The sequence below is a fragment of the Leptonychotes weddellii genome, chromosome 14 (assembly GCF_054177405.1).
Source record: "Leptonychotes weddellii isolate Sample4059 chromosome 14, ASM5417740v2, whole genome shotgun sequence".
In the NCBI taxonomy this organism is placed as follows: domain Eukaryota; kingdom Metazoa; phylum Chordata; class Mammalia; order Carnivora; family Phocidae; genus Leptonychotes; species Leptonychotes weddellii.
The window spans coordinates 48,502,733-48,519,290 of NC_138382.1; the positions used below are offsets into that span (position 1 = coordinate 48,502,733).

At 41.0% G+C, this 16,558-nt stretch overlaps 1 protein-coding gene across 3 annotated transcripts in view; it reads left to right on the plus strand.

Moving 5' to 3' along the window:
* The first annotated feature begins 3,403 nt into the window (after positions 1–3,403).
* The window catches only part of RECK (reversion inducing cysteine rich protein with kazal motifs), a 75,086-nt gene continuing 61,931 nt past the window's right edge, over positions 3,404–16,558 (plus strand). For 2 of the 3 annotated variants that reach the window (XM_081803164.1, XM_081803166.1), the window contains exons 1-2: positions 3,404–3,570; positions 15,600–15,658. In XM_081803164.1, the coding sequence (XP_081659290.1) occupies positions 3,471–3,570; positions 15,600–15,658 (159 nt within the window). In that variant the 5' untranslated portion in view covers positions 3,404–3,470. The remainder of the gene's footprint in view (positions 3,571–15,599; positions 15,659–16,558) is intronic. The other variant, XM_081803165.1, reaches the window with a different exon arrangement.

Sequence of the window (16,558 nt, forward strand, 5' to 3'; positions counted from 1 at the left end):
AGGTTGAAGGTTGTCCATATCTCTCATTACAGTTCTAGAGTGTTTAACATCATTCACTGTCTGTCAAGCACTGTGTTAGACATTTTAAATATAATATCTTCCTTCATCTTCGTAAGAAGTCCAAGATAAACTTTATGTAAAGGAAAAAACTGAGACTCAGAGAAGTTAAACGACTTTGCCCAAGGTCAGACAGTTAGTTAACACAATGAACTACTAATGTAATTAACAGCTAGTTAGTGCAATTTGGACTCCGGTGTATCTTAAGCCCATGCTCTTTACACTACATTACATTGCTGCTTTCTGTCTCATGGGAAACCTAACTGCTTCTGGTGGTCTGATCAAAGGGAAACAGGAAATAAGCTATTAGCTTCATCAAAATACAGTAAGGTAATCCCAAAGTGGATGTGCTGTTTCTTCAAGCGCACTGAACATGCCCGAGACCAGTGTCAGATCACTTGCCCCCAGTGGGCAATCACCAATAGAGTGTCCAAATCCTATATGCTTCATAGGGTACCCCCACAGGAGGGTTAATGTACCAGAGAGTTGGCCAGAAAATGCTTGGCCAAGAAGGGCCTCAATGTCCCTATTTCTTGACTTCCCCCAGGATATAGTGTCTGGTCAGCCATTCTTTGGTGTGGAAGGATCTCAAGTAGCTTCCATTTGGTGGTTCATCATCACAACTCAGATTTCAGCCATTCATCTAACATGTCCGTCTCAAATATAAATCTTGGTAGTAGAGAAATTATCTCTACTACCAGTTCCCCTCAACCTCACTGGTATAACTATATTGATTTACTTGTCCAGAGCAACTTTACTGCCATATCTCGTAAGAATTACCTGGAAATAAAGTCATTTCTGATTCTATAGCTAAGAGATCTCCAAGTATTCAGGCATTCTCTTTGTGCATGAGACTCCAGGTATCACCTCTAAAGTCAACAGCCGTGCAGCCAACCACTCATGTTATTGGGGACTTAGGATCTTTGAACCGCAACTGAGCAGTCCTTTATCCTTTTCCTCCTTCAGCTGCTTCTTCAGAGTCCATGATTTCTGATGGGGCAGGTGGATAGTCTTTCCTTTAGGAATCGTTATGGGTTGAACTGCGTGTCCCTGCCTCCCCCCCAAATTCATAAGTTGAAGTCCTAACCCCCAGTACCTCAGAATGTGACCCTATTTAGAAATAGGGGTTATTGTAGATGTTATTAGTTAAGATGAGGTCATACTGGAATAGGGTGGGCCCCTAAATCAGTATGACTAGTGTCCTTATAAGAAGGATAAATTTGGACACAGACACACACACAAGGAGAATTCCATGTGAAAAGGAAGGCAGAGATCAAGGTGATGTGTCTACTAGCCCAGGAGTGCCAACGACTGCCAGTAACACAGCAGAAACTAGGAGAGAGGTATGAGTCAGATTCTCCCTCACAGCTCCCAAAAGGAACCAACACTGCCAACACTTTGATCTCAGACTTCTAGCTTCAAGAACTCTAAGACAATAAATTTCTGTTGCTTAAGACACCCAGTTTGTAGTACTCTGTTATGGCAGCCTAGGAATCTAGTACAGGGACCCAATGGTCTAATGACCCATCTGCATGGTTTATAACAATCGGTCTACCCATTGAATTATCTTGGGAACGGTATCTATTACCTGTATGACCCCATTTTTCCATATGGAAACCTCCTTACAGGCCTCTCTATGATATTTTCTAAGGTGCACAGAGCTAAGGAGTCCAACAATCCTGTTTTGCCTGGGACTAAGGAAGTGTCTGAGACATGAGACTTTCAGTTTTAAAATCAGGACAGTTCCAAGCAAAGCAAGATGTGTTGGTCACCTTACAAAGAGCCCACTTCCTGTTCAGGTCCTTCCAGGGCACAGTTGAACCCAGAGCAACCATCTTAGTCCTCTCAGCTGAGTGGGTTACCACAGGAATTGGGGAATTCTGTGCAGAAGAGATACATATTGTGACAGAGGGGTGAAAGCACCTCAGAGGTCCAGAACTAAAGGTAAGAGGTTCTGAAAGAATGGTGGCAGAGGTGCAGGGAGGGTGTGGAGATGAAGCTGGAAAAGGTGATTGGGTCTAATGGCTAAGAACCTCTGGCTCCACGTTAAATAATTGTATATCACTGTATCCTGTAAGAAGACAGGTGGCCTCTCAGACTTTGAAGCAAGAGAGTTGTCATCAGAGCAGATGTTTCAGGAAGATTATAATTTATCTATATTTTCCCTTTGTAAACTTAAAAGAGAGAGAATAGATACAAAGGGACCTAAAACACATATAAATTACAATATATGGACTTTGGAACTTGAAAAACTGTAAAAGGAAATTATGAGATAATAGGGGAAATGTAACACTGGATATTTAATAATATTAAGGAATTTTAAATTTGTAGCTGTGGTTATACTTTTTTTAAAAGGGAGGGGAGAGGGGGCCCCCTGGGGACTCAGTGGTTAAGTGTCTGCCTTCTGCTCAGGTCATGATCTCAGGGTCCTCAGAACCCCTGCTCAGCGGGGAGTCTGCTTATCCCTCTGCCCCCCCATGCTCTCTCTCTCTCAAATAAATAAAATCTTTTTTTTTTTTTAAGGTATTAATTCAGGAACGGAGAGAGGGAGAGAGGCACTTTGATAGCCAGTGGGCCCTCTCAAACATTCCCCACAATAGCTGTAGGGGTAAAGGGTGGAGTGGGGACCTACCTCCAAATTACTTCTTAAAATCTAAACCTGACATTCAAGGCTCTCCATATCTAGATACACAACCATTCCAACACTCGCCTTTTCCTAATAGGAATAAGTACTTTTTTTTAAAATTTTATTTTATTATGTTATGTTAATCACCATAACAGTACATCAAAGACACATACAGGCTACATGTGCCAAAGAGTTTTGGTGGTGAAATTGTCCCTGGGTCCTGTTAGGAGACCGTGTCTTCGGCAGTGCCCCTCAGATTTTAGGGGAGGTCAAGTTGACCCGAGTGCTTTCTTTGCGTGTGAGGCAGCGTCTGGGCAGAAAGGATATTAAGAGGCTCATTGAGGGTAAAGAGAAGTGAAAGGAAGAGGTCCCTTTGGTTCAGCCTTGGACTATGCCCTAGTTCTCAGGCGAACTTAAGAGTGTGATCTTGGCAGGTCAGTCTCCTCTCTGAGCTTCAGTGAACCCAGCTGCAAAGCTCAGGAGGCGGTAAAGGTGTTGAAAGGGCCCTTCCAGCTCTGACACCTTCTGACCCCGCACTTGGGGAACCTTGTCTGCGGGACTCCTCAGCAGAAGCCCACGCACAGCTGGGCCTTAACAAAGAGCCGGGGTCTCGGGAATGTTCCCGCCCCCAGCAGGTTTTGGAAACACCCAGAGGCCGAGGGGCGGGGCTTGAGAGCGCCGCAGCCAATCAATAAAGGTCCAGGCCGCCGGGGCGGGGCTTCCGCGAGCAGCGGCGGCTGCCAGGCTGGGTCCGAGCATCCCGCGGCTCCGGACCCCCCGCCCGGACATGGCGGCGGTCCCGGCCTCCCCGCGAGGCGCGCTGCTGCTTCTTCTGGCCGTGGCGGGGGTCGCGGAGGTGGCAGGGGGCCTGGCCCCTGGCAGTGCGGGTGAGTAACTGCTAGAGCAGCGGTTCGGGGCGGTCCAGGGCGGCCGCCTCAGCGCTCCAAGATGGCGCGAGGCAGGGGGCGGGGGTGCCCGCGACCCCCAGACCTGGCCCAAGTCCGGTGACCCAGGGTCCGGACGTCCCGGCAGGCGGGAGGGGGCTCTGAGACGGCACGAGCGAGGAGCCCTCTCCACCCTCGCTCTCTCTGCACCGAACGTCTGCTGCACTGGGGACGGTGACCCGGGTTCGAGGCCTTGCCCTGTCACCCACGGGACAGGGGCCCCCGTCTCGGCCCTCACCCCCACAGCGGACTCGGGTCTGCCAGAACTGGTGAAATGCCTTTGCCCAGGACGGTCGCGAGGGTTGGATGGGATTTCCGAGGTACAGCTGCCTTACCGCCGCCCTGGCCAGTTATTGTAACTTGACCTACGGTTCAGAAAGGCAGACCTCAGGCGGCGAGTGTTATGAGCCCCACAGCCTACCAGGTTCAAGTCTCTGAAGAGAATGGGCCCGAGCCTGCTAAATCCAATTCTGCTGCCATCCGCGGTGGGTGCACGGTTTGTCCAAGGTAGCGCTGGGCTCTGGCGGGAGATAGATTAAAAATCAATAAACTGTTTTCTGGGGGCTGTTGGGCTTAAGGAGAGTTGTGTTCCTGCTCTTAAGGAATTAAACCAAGAATGGATAAGAAATTGTTCAGTGCTTCCCACTTTCTGGGCTTTAGGAGTTGATGCCAACTCTTGTCCCCCCGAGAGCTCTGTAGGAGGTGGGGTACAGCAGGACTCAAGCCGCTGGGATTCAAGGTAGACGTGTCTAGAGGAGATGGAAGACTGGGTGCACAGAGGGAGAGAGATGACATCCATCTAGGATGGGAGGAAAATTGAATGATCCCCCGATTGCACAAACATTAGAAGATGGCTGGGATTTATACAAGCAAAGCGGAGAAGTGCATTGCCTGCAGGGAGAGACACCTAGAACAAGCAAAATCAACCCCAACAAGGTTTTAAGATAACTTAAAATGTTAAAGGTTTTGTTTGTTTGTTTTTTAAGACAATAAAGTATTTAAAGAAGGGAGAGAATTGTGTCAGGTACCTGGGATTAGATAGTTAATTGTAACTGGGTTCTAAATTTGGCCGTCGGGCGCCTGGGTGGCTCAGTTGGTTAAGCGACTGCCTTCGGCTCAGGTCATGATCCTGGAGTCCCAGGATCGAGTCCCAGGATCGAGTCCCGCATCGGGCTCCCTGCTCGGCAGGGAGTCTACTTCTCCCTCTGACCCTCCTCCCTCTCATGCTCTCTGTCTCTCATTCTCTCTCTCTCAAATAAATAAATAAATAAAATAATAAATAAATAAATAAATTTGGCTGTCAATTAGACATCAAAGGAGAGAGAGGGAGAGAGAGAATGAGAATATGCTGTGTATATTTGGCTAAATCAGCTGACCTTTCTGGGCCCCATTTTTCTCATTAAGTTGATCTAAAGCACTTCCAGAGTTATGGTCCATGGAATACTAGTTGTCCATTCTCATCCCACAACCACTTGATTCTGTGGAGTAATTGAGAATATTTGAACAAGTTACTTAGCCTTAGTCTTTTTGTGCATTAATATCCACATTAATTATATATAGTACCTTATGGATTTTATTGTGAGAATTAATTGAAGTAATACATGTATAGAATTTAGAATAGTGTATAGTAAGCACTGAAACGTTAACTATTAAATAAGCTTGGGAAACACTGCACATTGTACCTTTTTTTATAAATTCACAAAACATGTTAGACTCACAATAAAGGTACAAGGATTCTTTTTACGGTAATGAAAATGTTCTTAAGTAGTTGTGATGTTTGCACAACTCTGTGAATATTTTATTTTAAAAACAACTAAACTATACACTTTAAAAGGGTGCATTTAATGGTATGTGATTGTTAATGTATAAACCGAGGCATATTAAACATTTTAAGAGTTTAAATCAAAAATTGATTTGAATCAAGTAGCACCAAACAGGAAGTGACAGGAGCTAGCGGAAAGATTTTGATAGAGAAGAGGTAGAAGCAAAGCAAGGAAATTATTTGATTGGCTATAGCTTAAGTGGATGCCTTATTGGGAAAGCCTAGGTGGCTGTTTGTGATTGGTTGTCCTTAGGTTTTGATTTCTTTCTTTTTTTTTTTTTTAAAGATTTTATTTATTTATTTGAGAGAGAGAGAGAATGAGAAACAGAGCATGAGAGGGAAGAGGGCAAAGGGGGAAGCAGACCCCCCACTGAGCAGGGAGCCCGATGCGGGACTCGATCCAGGGACTCCAGGATCACGACCTGAGCCGAAGGCAGTCGCTTAACCAACTGAGCCACCCAGGCGCCCCTTAGGTTTTGATTTCTTAACCTTGAGGCATTATAGGCTTAGGTTTTGGTTTGCTTAAGTAGGCTATCAAGGCATTAAATAACCACCTCAGTCTAATGGCTTCCTTGCTTTATTAATTTAACATGATTTATATTTCAATAAAATTATTATAGAAAGAAAGAAAAGCTTGTTTGCTTATGAACTCTTTTTGTTCATGATACCTAAAGGACATTAGAAAATGCTGGGCTACGTAATTTCTAAAGGCCCTTCCAGCTCTGAAAATCCATAACAACATATCATTTGCATTGTTTGATAAAAAGAAAAATTCCAAGTTTGATCTAAAAATGAGATTTGTCCTGTGTTCTAAGTTCTAGGAAGCATTTATTACCTGGTCCTTACATAAAGGACATTGAGTAATACAATGGACAAAAGCTTCCATTGTGATTCTGTAGAAAGTGTGGGAAAAGTTCTTCAATCCTAAATAAAAATTGAGAACAGAATATTAAATTGTATTTCAGTGAAGGTCTGGCTTTTATTGCTGATCAGACAGTCTTTTTTCTCTCCAAGTCTGGGTATTCCTATATATCCTCTGGTATAAGGCTTTACTTAGAAGTCTTATCTGTTCTTAGAGATTTTTATTGCTATTACTGGGGGTGGAGGTGATTATTACTAGCTCCGTGATTATTATCTCTTGTGAAGTTTGGGCACACCTTCTACATTGGTGTAATGCCACTCTTCGTATCCCAGTGTACTTTCCAGTCCTAGCACCACCTCCCCCCCCACCCCCGCCACCATTTCTGATGTTCTCTTTGAAGGATGGGATGGGACCCTATGCTGTGGTCTCAGGATCTGTGTGTCATGGCATCTGATAGTAGCTCTGTTTCTATTTAAGATGTTTTGTAATGTTACAAAAAAGGAAAGATGAGACATTAAGGGCTAAATTTCAATAAGTTGACATTTAAGGAATTATGTAATAGTCAGCCTAGAATCCTGAAAAAGAATGTAATGAATTTTAAGTTAGAAAAAGCAAACATCTATCTGGAGGAAAGTAATAAAAAGCAGATTCTCTTCCCAAAGACATATCTTGGCCCACATTGTGGAAAGAGCTAGGATTGGTGATCGACCAGATATGACAGTTTATTCTGGTATGCTGCTCAGAGTTCCTGTCTCATATCCATAGATTTAAGCAATCTCAATAACCACACTTTTCACTGTGTGCCTCTTCTAGAAGAAAATGGGACGATGTCAAGGAGGTGGTTTTTATACACTTTAAATGTGGTTTTTAAAAGAGCAAAACAGGGCACCTGGGTGGCTCAGTTGGTTAAGCAACTGCCTTCGGCTCAGGTCATGATCCTGGAGTCCCAGGATCGAGTCCCGCATCGGGCTCCCTGCTCAGCGGGGAGTCTGCTTCTCCCTCTGACCCTCCCCCCTCTCATGCTCTCTCTCTCTCATTCTCTCTCTCAAATAAATAAATAAAATCTTTAAAAAATAAATAAAAAATAAATAAAAGAGCAAAACATCCCACAGAGGTTTGTTTATTCAAAAAAAAGTATTGAGTGCTTGCTAGATGTTAGGCACTGTTCTAAGTACAGGATTGCTTCTCTCAAGGAGCTTACATTCTACCAGAGGAAAGATAGACAATAAACAGATAAATAAAATAATTTTTGATAGTGATAAGTATGCTGTGAAGGAAACCAGCTGATAACAGAATTGTGGGTGGGGGGGGGGTTCTTTACATAGTGATGACAAGAGAGGCCTCTTTGGGAAGATAAAGTTCAGAAACAAAATCTGAAGACTGCAGGTCTAAGACAGGGATAGGGACCAGAAAGTGCAGAGGCCCAAAGACAAGAAGGAACCAGTATGGTTGCAACATAGTGAGCAGGAGAGTGGGCTAGGGCCAACAGTACTGGGCCTTGCAAAAAGCCACATGAGGATTATGAATTTTATTCCTTGTGCAGAAAGAAACCAATAGACTATTATGTAAGAGATGTAAGCTTTGATTTATATTTTAGATCACTCTGGCTGCTGAATGAAAAAAAGTGATTGTAGTGGAGTAGGAGTAACAGCAGTTTGACTGGAAGAAGCCCTCTGCAGTAGGCGAAGCAGGAGATAGTGGTGATTTACAGTGAAGTGGTGGTGGAGATAAAAGAGGAGAGATTCAGGATACCACTGATGGATCAGATGTGGGAAGTGAGGGAAGGAGAAATTAAAGATTACTTGTAGATTTTTACCTTGAGCAGTTTAGTAAAAAGTGATGCCATTTACTGAAGTCTGGAAGATGGGGAGGAGCACAGATTGGAGGAAGGTTGGCAAGGTGAGCCAAGAAGAGCATCAAAAGTTCCGGTTTTGTATATGTTTAAGATGGATATTAGGAATAGCTGCTCTAGGTCCATTTCATACCTGTCAGTAATCCATTCAGCAAATATTTGTTAAGCTGTTAATAGTGCCAGATACTGTGATAGGTGCAAGGTGTAAAGGGGTAAGCAAAAACAGACATGGTCTCTGCTTTCATGGGGTTTTTTATTTAGTAGGAAATTCAGACGTTAAGTATCATATATATATCTTCATTGCTAACATTATGTGGTTGTATTAGTACACATCCATTTCTATTCTAAATGTGAAGAATATATCTGAGGAAAAATGTGATTTAGTTCAATATATAGCACATAATATGATGGATGCTGTAAAGCACACAAATAACATGAAAAAGATGTCAAGAAAAGTGTAGTATTAAGAGAAATTCTCTGATCATGGAATATACCACTGGGTGCCAGACATTTATACTTTTAGATTCCTTGTTTTATAGATGGGGGGCCTACAGTGTAGAATAGACAAAGCAAAAATACTGGCTGTTAGCCTCTTTGGGGAGGACCTTACAAGAGTCATTTGCTTTAGTTTTTCAGAATGATGAATGTCTAGGTTATGGCTCTTTTGACCCCCTAAGGGAACAGAAACCAAGGTAGCTCAGGATTAGGGGGCTAGTATATAACATCTAACAGGGAAGCACATAGAAATCCAAAGGTAGGAAATTCAGCAAAGCAGACCTCAGGGACTGCTGTGGGAACCAGAAAGCTGCCAGGAGCTAAAATTACTGTTAGAGATAGTCTCTCTCTACCTTCCATAGCTTCTCTGTGCATCTCTTGCATTTCCCACTCTCCACCAATCAGTTTCCTCTTTTTACTCATCATTTCTGGGCTACCATGAAACTTCAGCTTCCCTAGCCACAGCTCTTCTTGACCTTATGGTTTCAGGGTCCACCACCACCTGGCTGCACACTTCTGTGCCTGAATATATGATTGGGTCCAATTTATCTTTTGACTTAGGCCAAAACCTCATATGTTGCTAAATTATGGGTTGGTCACCAAATGAAATGTGGTACTGAAGTATCCCAGTGGGAGAAATATAATTTTTTGTACTTTTTTCTGATAAAAATCATTGTATAATTAGGAAATTATTACTTATTAACCAATGAATACCATTTTTTGAGCTGAGCAGTATGTTAAATGGATACAAGAAGTTTACAGTCAAACTGGGAGTACCATAAGTACACACATGAAGTGATTAGAGAAGATTTAAATGTTGAAGTTGCCAGTTCTGACTAGAATATCAGGGCCTTCAATAACCAAAAAATCAATAGGGCTTAGAGTTATTGGAGAAGAAAGTCTTACTAAGAGTTGAGGTGGGATTTAAGCCTTGAAAGATGTTCTGGATTTAGGTCAGCAGGGAAAGGGCACTAAACATTTCAGTCAGAAGGCTGTGTTCAAGGTAACTGTAGGCTTTCCTTGTTAAAAAATAATAGAAGGTCAGGGAAGCTAAAGTTACAAGACTTGGAAACCCCCTTTATTAGAAGAGTGACATCATGAGGGGTCTATCTGGCAGTCATATTGGTAATAGAATCAAATGAATATAATTGGCTGTTTTGGCACTGTAGTATAAGGCAAGCAATGGCGAAGGATATCTGTAACTTGCCAATGATTCAGAAAAAAAAAATACATCTGTCTAGATAGATAAATAAAGCAGTATGATGAAATGTTAGCAATGTTGAACCCAGGTAGTGGGTATATGGGTAGTCACTTTACTGTTTGGCTCTTCCTTAGCTGATGATATATTCCGTATAGAAACACAAACACCATGTATTTTTAAAGGAATAAATGTAACAATGCAAGAACGTACTTTTAAGTTGAAGATGTAGTTGTCATTTAAATGTTTTAAAAGTGTCAATTTCCAGGCTGTTTTGAAAATAAAAATGTGATTAAAAGTAAGATCAGTTTTTTATTATTAAGAAGTCTTTTTTATTTAGAATGACCTTTTCCAGTATCAGCTCAGATTTAGTTTTTTTCCTCCTCAACAGTGTGAGATATACATATTCTGTTTTAGTAATTCTTTAGGAAGACATTAATTAGGGGGAATCTTTATTTTCTTTAGAAAAGAAAGCAAGAATGGCTTTTCATTAACTAAATTGAATTATAGCTTTTAGGAGGTTTCTGTGGCAAATTTCCTTTTAACTTCAAAAATCCTATAATTGTATGAATATTTTAGTTTTAGATTAGGCTATTTGTTTTCTTAAGTGCTGGTTGGTCTTAGAAGTTGCATTTTTCTCTTGTGGCTGGAGCATGTGCTTCCTGCTTACTTGCCTATCTTTAGTACACATGTGGCCCAAACTGTTAGTCCTTGATGTTTCTAATTATTGGGTAGTTCTGCTTGCATATTTCTAGGTTCCACTAATACCTTCTTAAAGCCAATATACATGGCTTTTAGCAATCTCTTTGATTTTTATTAATTTTATAATTAATAAAATTAATTTTATAATTAATAAAATTAATCTTGGAATAGGGTGCAAAATATGACACTCATCCTTATGTCTTTAATGAAGATAACACCTGAGCTTTTTATTTTCATCATGTCAGTATCGTTTTATTTTTAACTAATTTACGTTTATCTGTTCAATTCCATTTCTTGAGAATAAGCAGAGTTTTAAACTATTTTTCTTGAAGAACAAGAATTAGATTAGAATCAAATTATAAAAACAAAACATTTCTAGAATTAATTGTCTTCTGTAAAAACATTAGGCCTTGGAGAGTTTTTTTGCACTCTAATTGTTAAATGACCCAATTAATTCATTTTAATAGCTCTAAAAAAGACAAAGACCTTTAGTTGCCACATTAATTGCATTTGAATCCCTTCTCCCCATTCTTAATGAAGTCACGTGAATTGATGTCTATTTGTAGACTTTTATTTCTTGAAAAATATGTGTTAAAGATTCTAAAAAGTTTTGTTATTTCAAAGGAAAAAAAATGTACACCAATATAATAATGGCTAAGGTTAAGGATAGGGTATGGAAAATATAATGGAACATACATAGGTCCCCTAGCCTGTTCATGGAGTGTGGCAGCCCTCTCAAGGGAGGAAATGTACTATTAGAGAGGAATGCTCCGTTGGGAGGGGGGAGGGAGTTATTACCAGAAGACTTTGGGCTGCCCTCTGTAATCCCGTATTGTCAGAGTTATCAGAAGGTTTTTGGAAAGACTAGAAGGAAGTCAAAATGTCAACATAGGTTCTGGCAAGACAGTGGGAGTATAGATCATTTTTCTTCTTATTTTCCAAAGTTTTGGGTTTCTTAATGAAAAAAAGAATTATTTTAAAAGTTTAACTTCAGGGGTCACTACATTGTAAATTTGACCTTAACTATTAAATAGGAAAAAATGGGCTTTTATATTTATATTTTAAATATAACTTTCTATTGTTATTGGACTTTTAATTATAACACATTTTGTTTCTGTTCTAAATAGACCTTTGCTCCAAGAAACTGTTTTTCAAAAATCCCTAGGCCCAAATCAGACTCTTGTCTGCCTGATTGTTTACTTTTTGCTAAGCTTGTGCTTATTGGGACCATATGTTATCCTGAGTTATCTTTGCTCATGATCAGCCGGATTTTTTTGCCCTCAAATGACCTTTGTGTTAGAGGATAGTAGAAAGTGGCAACTTCTTCAGCACTTCAAAAGAGCACATCATTATCGCACAAGAGAGCCTTTTTTTGGTTTTGTTTTGTTTTTCTTTTTCCTACCTGCCCTTCTCATTCTAATGAGTAATGAGACTGGGGACATAACTAGAATCTTAGCAGATGCAGGGAGCATGGTGTGGCATGGCAGGGGAGAAGGGATTTTGAGAAAGCCTCATGAGTGATTACCCCACTTATACCCTGTTTTATGGAGAACAGTTTCCAGTTTTGAACGTAGAAGGCTTGTTGGTGAGATCTAAAGAGCTCTTCGTTTATTCATCTATTCGTTCATTTTCCTCCAATACAAATCCTACCTTCAATCAAAAAAGCTCTGCTTTCATCTAATTTGTGTACTGAAATTGTATAGATTGCATTTGAGGAGATTATGTTGTAAATTTTTTATATTTTATTTATTTATTTATTTAGAATATTTTATTTATTCATTTGAGACACAGAGATACAGAGAGAGAGAGAAAGCATGAGCAGGGAGAGAGGAAGAGGGAGAGGGAGAAGCAGGCTCCCCGCTGAGCCAGGAGCCTGATGTGGGGCTCGATCCCAGGACCCCGGGATCACGACCTGAGCCGAAGGCAGACGCCCAACCATCTGAGCCACCCAGGCGCCCGCAAATTTTTTATATTTTAAACCATTGTATCAGATCCAGCTGCCTGAAATGTAATACTTTCATCTTGTCTCTTGATAGCCCCCGATCAATCCAGCTATATCTTTTTTCCAGTCAGGTACACTCTAGAATAATAACATCTCCCTGCTGTTTATTTCTATAGACCATTTATGCATTTCTTGGCCTGTAATGCTGCTTGGCAATGTTTTTCCTTTTCTCTAATTTGATGTTTCTCAAACTGGCATTCTGAAATGTTAGTAAGTGGCATGAAAAAAGTGTTCTGTGCTCTGAGAAGTCTGTCTACTTAGATCTCTTTTTGGGAGATTAGTAATGTATAAACATATTAAAGGCTTTGTGAAGTCCTGCAATAAGGAATTCTCTTTAACTTTTTTTAATCCTTCATTTCCCAGTTCTTTGAACATGAAACGTTTTCTCCTGAGGGGTAGATATTAACAACTCATGAATAGAATACAAGTTTGAGAAACGTATTTATAGTTGCCTCCTTTCTCTGTTCTCCAAAGTGACTGCTCCACACTTCCACAGTTTCACCTCAAGCCCCCAACCCCATCTCAACCCTTTTTGTTTTCAGACCTAATCTGTGTTTCACTGAGAAAATGGAGGCCATCAACTTTTCTTATAATTTATTAGTGTCCTTATATCCTTTCCTCTTGTCTAGACTTCGTTTTACCATCAGACTGTAACCTGATAAAGTCAGAGAACATAACATTTATTTATTTATTTTTAAGATTTTATTTATTTGACACACAGAGAGCGAGCACAAGTAGGCAGAGCGGCAGGCAGAGGGAGAGGGAGAAGCAGACTCCCCGCTGAGCAGGAAGCCCGATGCGACTCGATCCCAGGACCCTGGGATCACGACCCGAGCTGAAGGCAGACGTTCAACTGACTGAGCCACCCAGGCGCCCCAGAACATAACATTTATTCACTATTGCATCCCTTGCCCCAAACTCAATGCCTTTTCTTTCTTTCTTTCTTTCTTTTTTTTTTTAAGATTTTATTTATTTGAGAGAGAGCACGAGGAAGGGCAGAGGCAGAGGGAGAGGGAGAAGCAGACTCCCCACCGAGCAGGGAGCCTGATGCGAAACTCAATCCCAGGACCCCAGGATCATGACCTGAGCCGAAGGCAGATGCTTAACCAACTGAGCCGCCCAGGCGCCCCTCAGTGCCTTTTCTTAAACCCGTATGCCTTTCCAGCAGTCACCTCATTTCTCCAATATTCTGTTTCAGCCACAACTGTGTGGTATGGAAGTTCAATTCTGGCACTAACCACCCAGAGTTAGAACAGACTTCACAAGTTAAAGGGCATGGTCCCCAACAAGACAGTACTTACCGCAGACGCCAGCCACACTTAGGCGGTCCCCAGGCCACCCACACTTTTGAACAACTGGCTATAAATCCAGGCTTCTCACGACCACCTCAAAATCAGTAATTCACTAGAATGATGCACAGAGCTCAGGGCAGCGCTCTAGTTAGGATTACAGTTTTATTATAAAGGATACAAATCAGGAGGACCAGCCAAATGAAGAGACACACAGGGTGAGGTCTGGGAGGAAAGACGGAGCTTTTGTGTCTTCTCCTCACGGAATCAGTGTGTATCACCTTCCTGGCACATCAGTGTCTTCATCACCTAGGAAAGGTCCACTGAGCTCCAGTATCTAGTGTTCATTGGGATTTCATCACATAGACATGATTGATTTGATTATTGGCCATATGGGTTGAACTTGATCTTCATCCCCCTGTCTTGGGCTGCCATCACGGAGCTCAAAGTCCCAAACTTCTAACCTCTAATCAAATGGCTGGTCTATCTGGCATGTCAGTCCCCATCCTGAAGCTATCTGGGGGCTTGGGGGGGTGTCACCTCATTAGCATAACAAAGAAACACCTCTTACTCTAGAAATTCCAAGGGTTAGAGTCTTCCTCCCAGGAATCGGGGACAAAGGCCAACTGCAAATGGAGGATTTTTCCTTCCCTTGATCCTGCATCCTTCCGTAACCACTGCTCTTTTTTTCCCCTCCCATTTCTTTTTTTTTTTTAAGATTTATTTATTTGAGAGAGAGAGAGCAGGGAAGGGGCAGAGCTGGGGGGGGAGAGAGAGAGAGAATCCCAAGCAGACTACCCGCTGAGCGTGGAGCCCTTCTCAGGGACTCAATCCCTGAGATCATGACCTGAGCAGAAATCAAGAGTTGGACGCTTAACTGACTGCACCACCCGGGTGCCCCTTCCCTCTCATTTCTGCCAGACTTATTGAGAGCTAATGTTTCTTGTTTATACTTCCTCACCTCTGGTTTACTCCTTAATATCATCCACTTCTAGCTCACCCTGTGAAGGTTACCAAGTGGCCTCCTATTTAGTAAATCCATTTCCTTTTTTTGAGTCTTCAATCTAATCTGTATGTTTTGGTACATGCCACTAACTGTTCCCTCTTCTGTAATGCTACTCTCTCGAGGCTGACCTACCTGTCTGACTGTTCCATCTCAGTGTCTTTTCTTGTTTCTTCCCATGTCTCAGATTTGGTGTTCTTTAGAATTTGGTGCTGTGATGACTTCTTACTAGAAACTCTCCCTAGGCAATGTCTTTCGTTTCCATATATCTCCTTTATGCTGATGACTTTCAACTTGGATCTTTCAGCTTGGCTTTACCTGCAATCCAGGCTTAGATTTCTGACTTTACTGCTATTCCATCTGGATGTCCTATAGGAACCTTAAATTTAACATGTCCAAAACAAAATTCATTGCCTTTTTATCACTTAGTCATACATTATAGGTATAATAATAGAATATAGCTTATAGGGTAATTATAAGGATTGAATGAGATAATGCTTAAAGAAAACTTAGTAAAATTCTGGTACATAGAAAGTACACATGACAGTCTCCACTATTAGCCTGCAAGCTTCTTGAGGGCAGGGACCATGTGCTCAGACAACACTGTCCTTGGTTTGTAAAAGTTTGTTGAGTTAAAATGAATAATAATAATCTGTTGAATAAATATTTTGTGTAGCCATCTGATTTAGTTTAATCATCTTGTTTATTTAACAGTGGGCAACATCTGGTGTTTATTTTTTCTCCTAGGTGCACTGTGTTGTAATCATTCAAAGGATAATCAAATGTGCCATGATGTATGTGAACAGGTAAGCATACATAATAATTGTTGAGGTTATGTAACTGTTTATTAAGTATAATTGTTTTGGAGAAATCTGCTGGACAGCACCTTAACCAAGTCATCACAGTTCACATCACCAATAATGAAACAAATTAATGTGTGTCTGCTGACATAATGCACTGAAAAGAAGCACAGCATCTTAAGTAGCATTCCTGTCAAAAATATATAACCTGAATCATGAAGAAAAAATAGGGCAAAGCAAGATTGAGAGATATTCCTCAAAACAACAGCCTGTACTCTTCAAAGTCGTCAGGGTTAAGAAACTTGCAGATTAAAGGGAACTACAGAGATATGACAACTAAATGCAATATACAATCTTGGATTGGATCCTGGAATTAAAAAAAGGTTGCTATAAAGGACATTATTGGGATAAATTGGTGAAATTTGAATATGAACTATAATAATAATGAATCAATGCTATGATCCTAAATTTGGTGATTGTATTAGTGACATAGGACAGTGTCCTTGTTCTTGGGAGATACATGCTGGGATTTGGAATGAATGATCATGTCTGTAATGAATTCTAAAATGTTTCATCAAAATACAATAATATCTGTATATGTAGAGAGTTAAAGCAAATGTTGCAAAATTTTAATAATGAGTAATTAGATGAAGACTATGTGAGTGTTCTTGAAACTTTCCTGTAGGTTTGAATTTTTCTGATTGAGCCTTTTAAATCAAGTTCCACCGAGACACAATACCTGTTTATAAAGTCTTAACCTTCTTTCATCATCTTGGTTGTGCAGTTCTGGCCTTGGCACTTGAGAACAAATGGCCTCAAGTATCTTTTGAAGAGTTTTCAGTAATGTGGATTTTGTCACTTCCTAAAATATAGAGAGCTACCTAATTGGAATTAAAACTTCTCTCA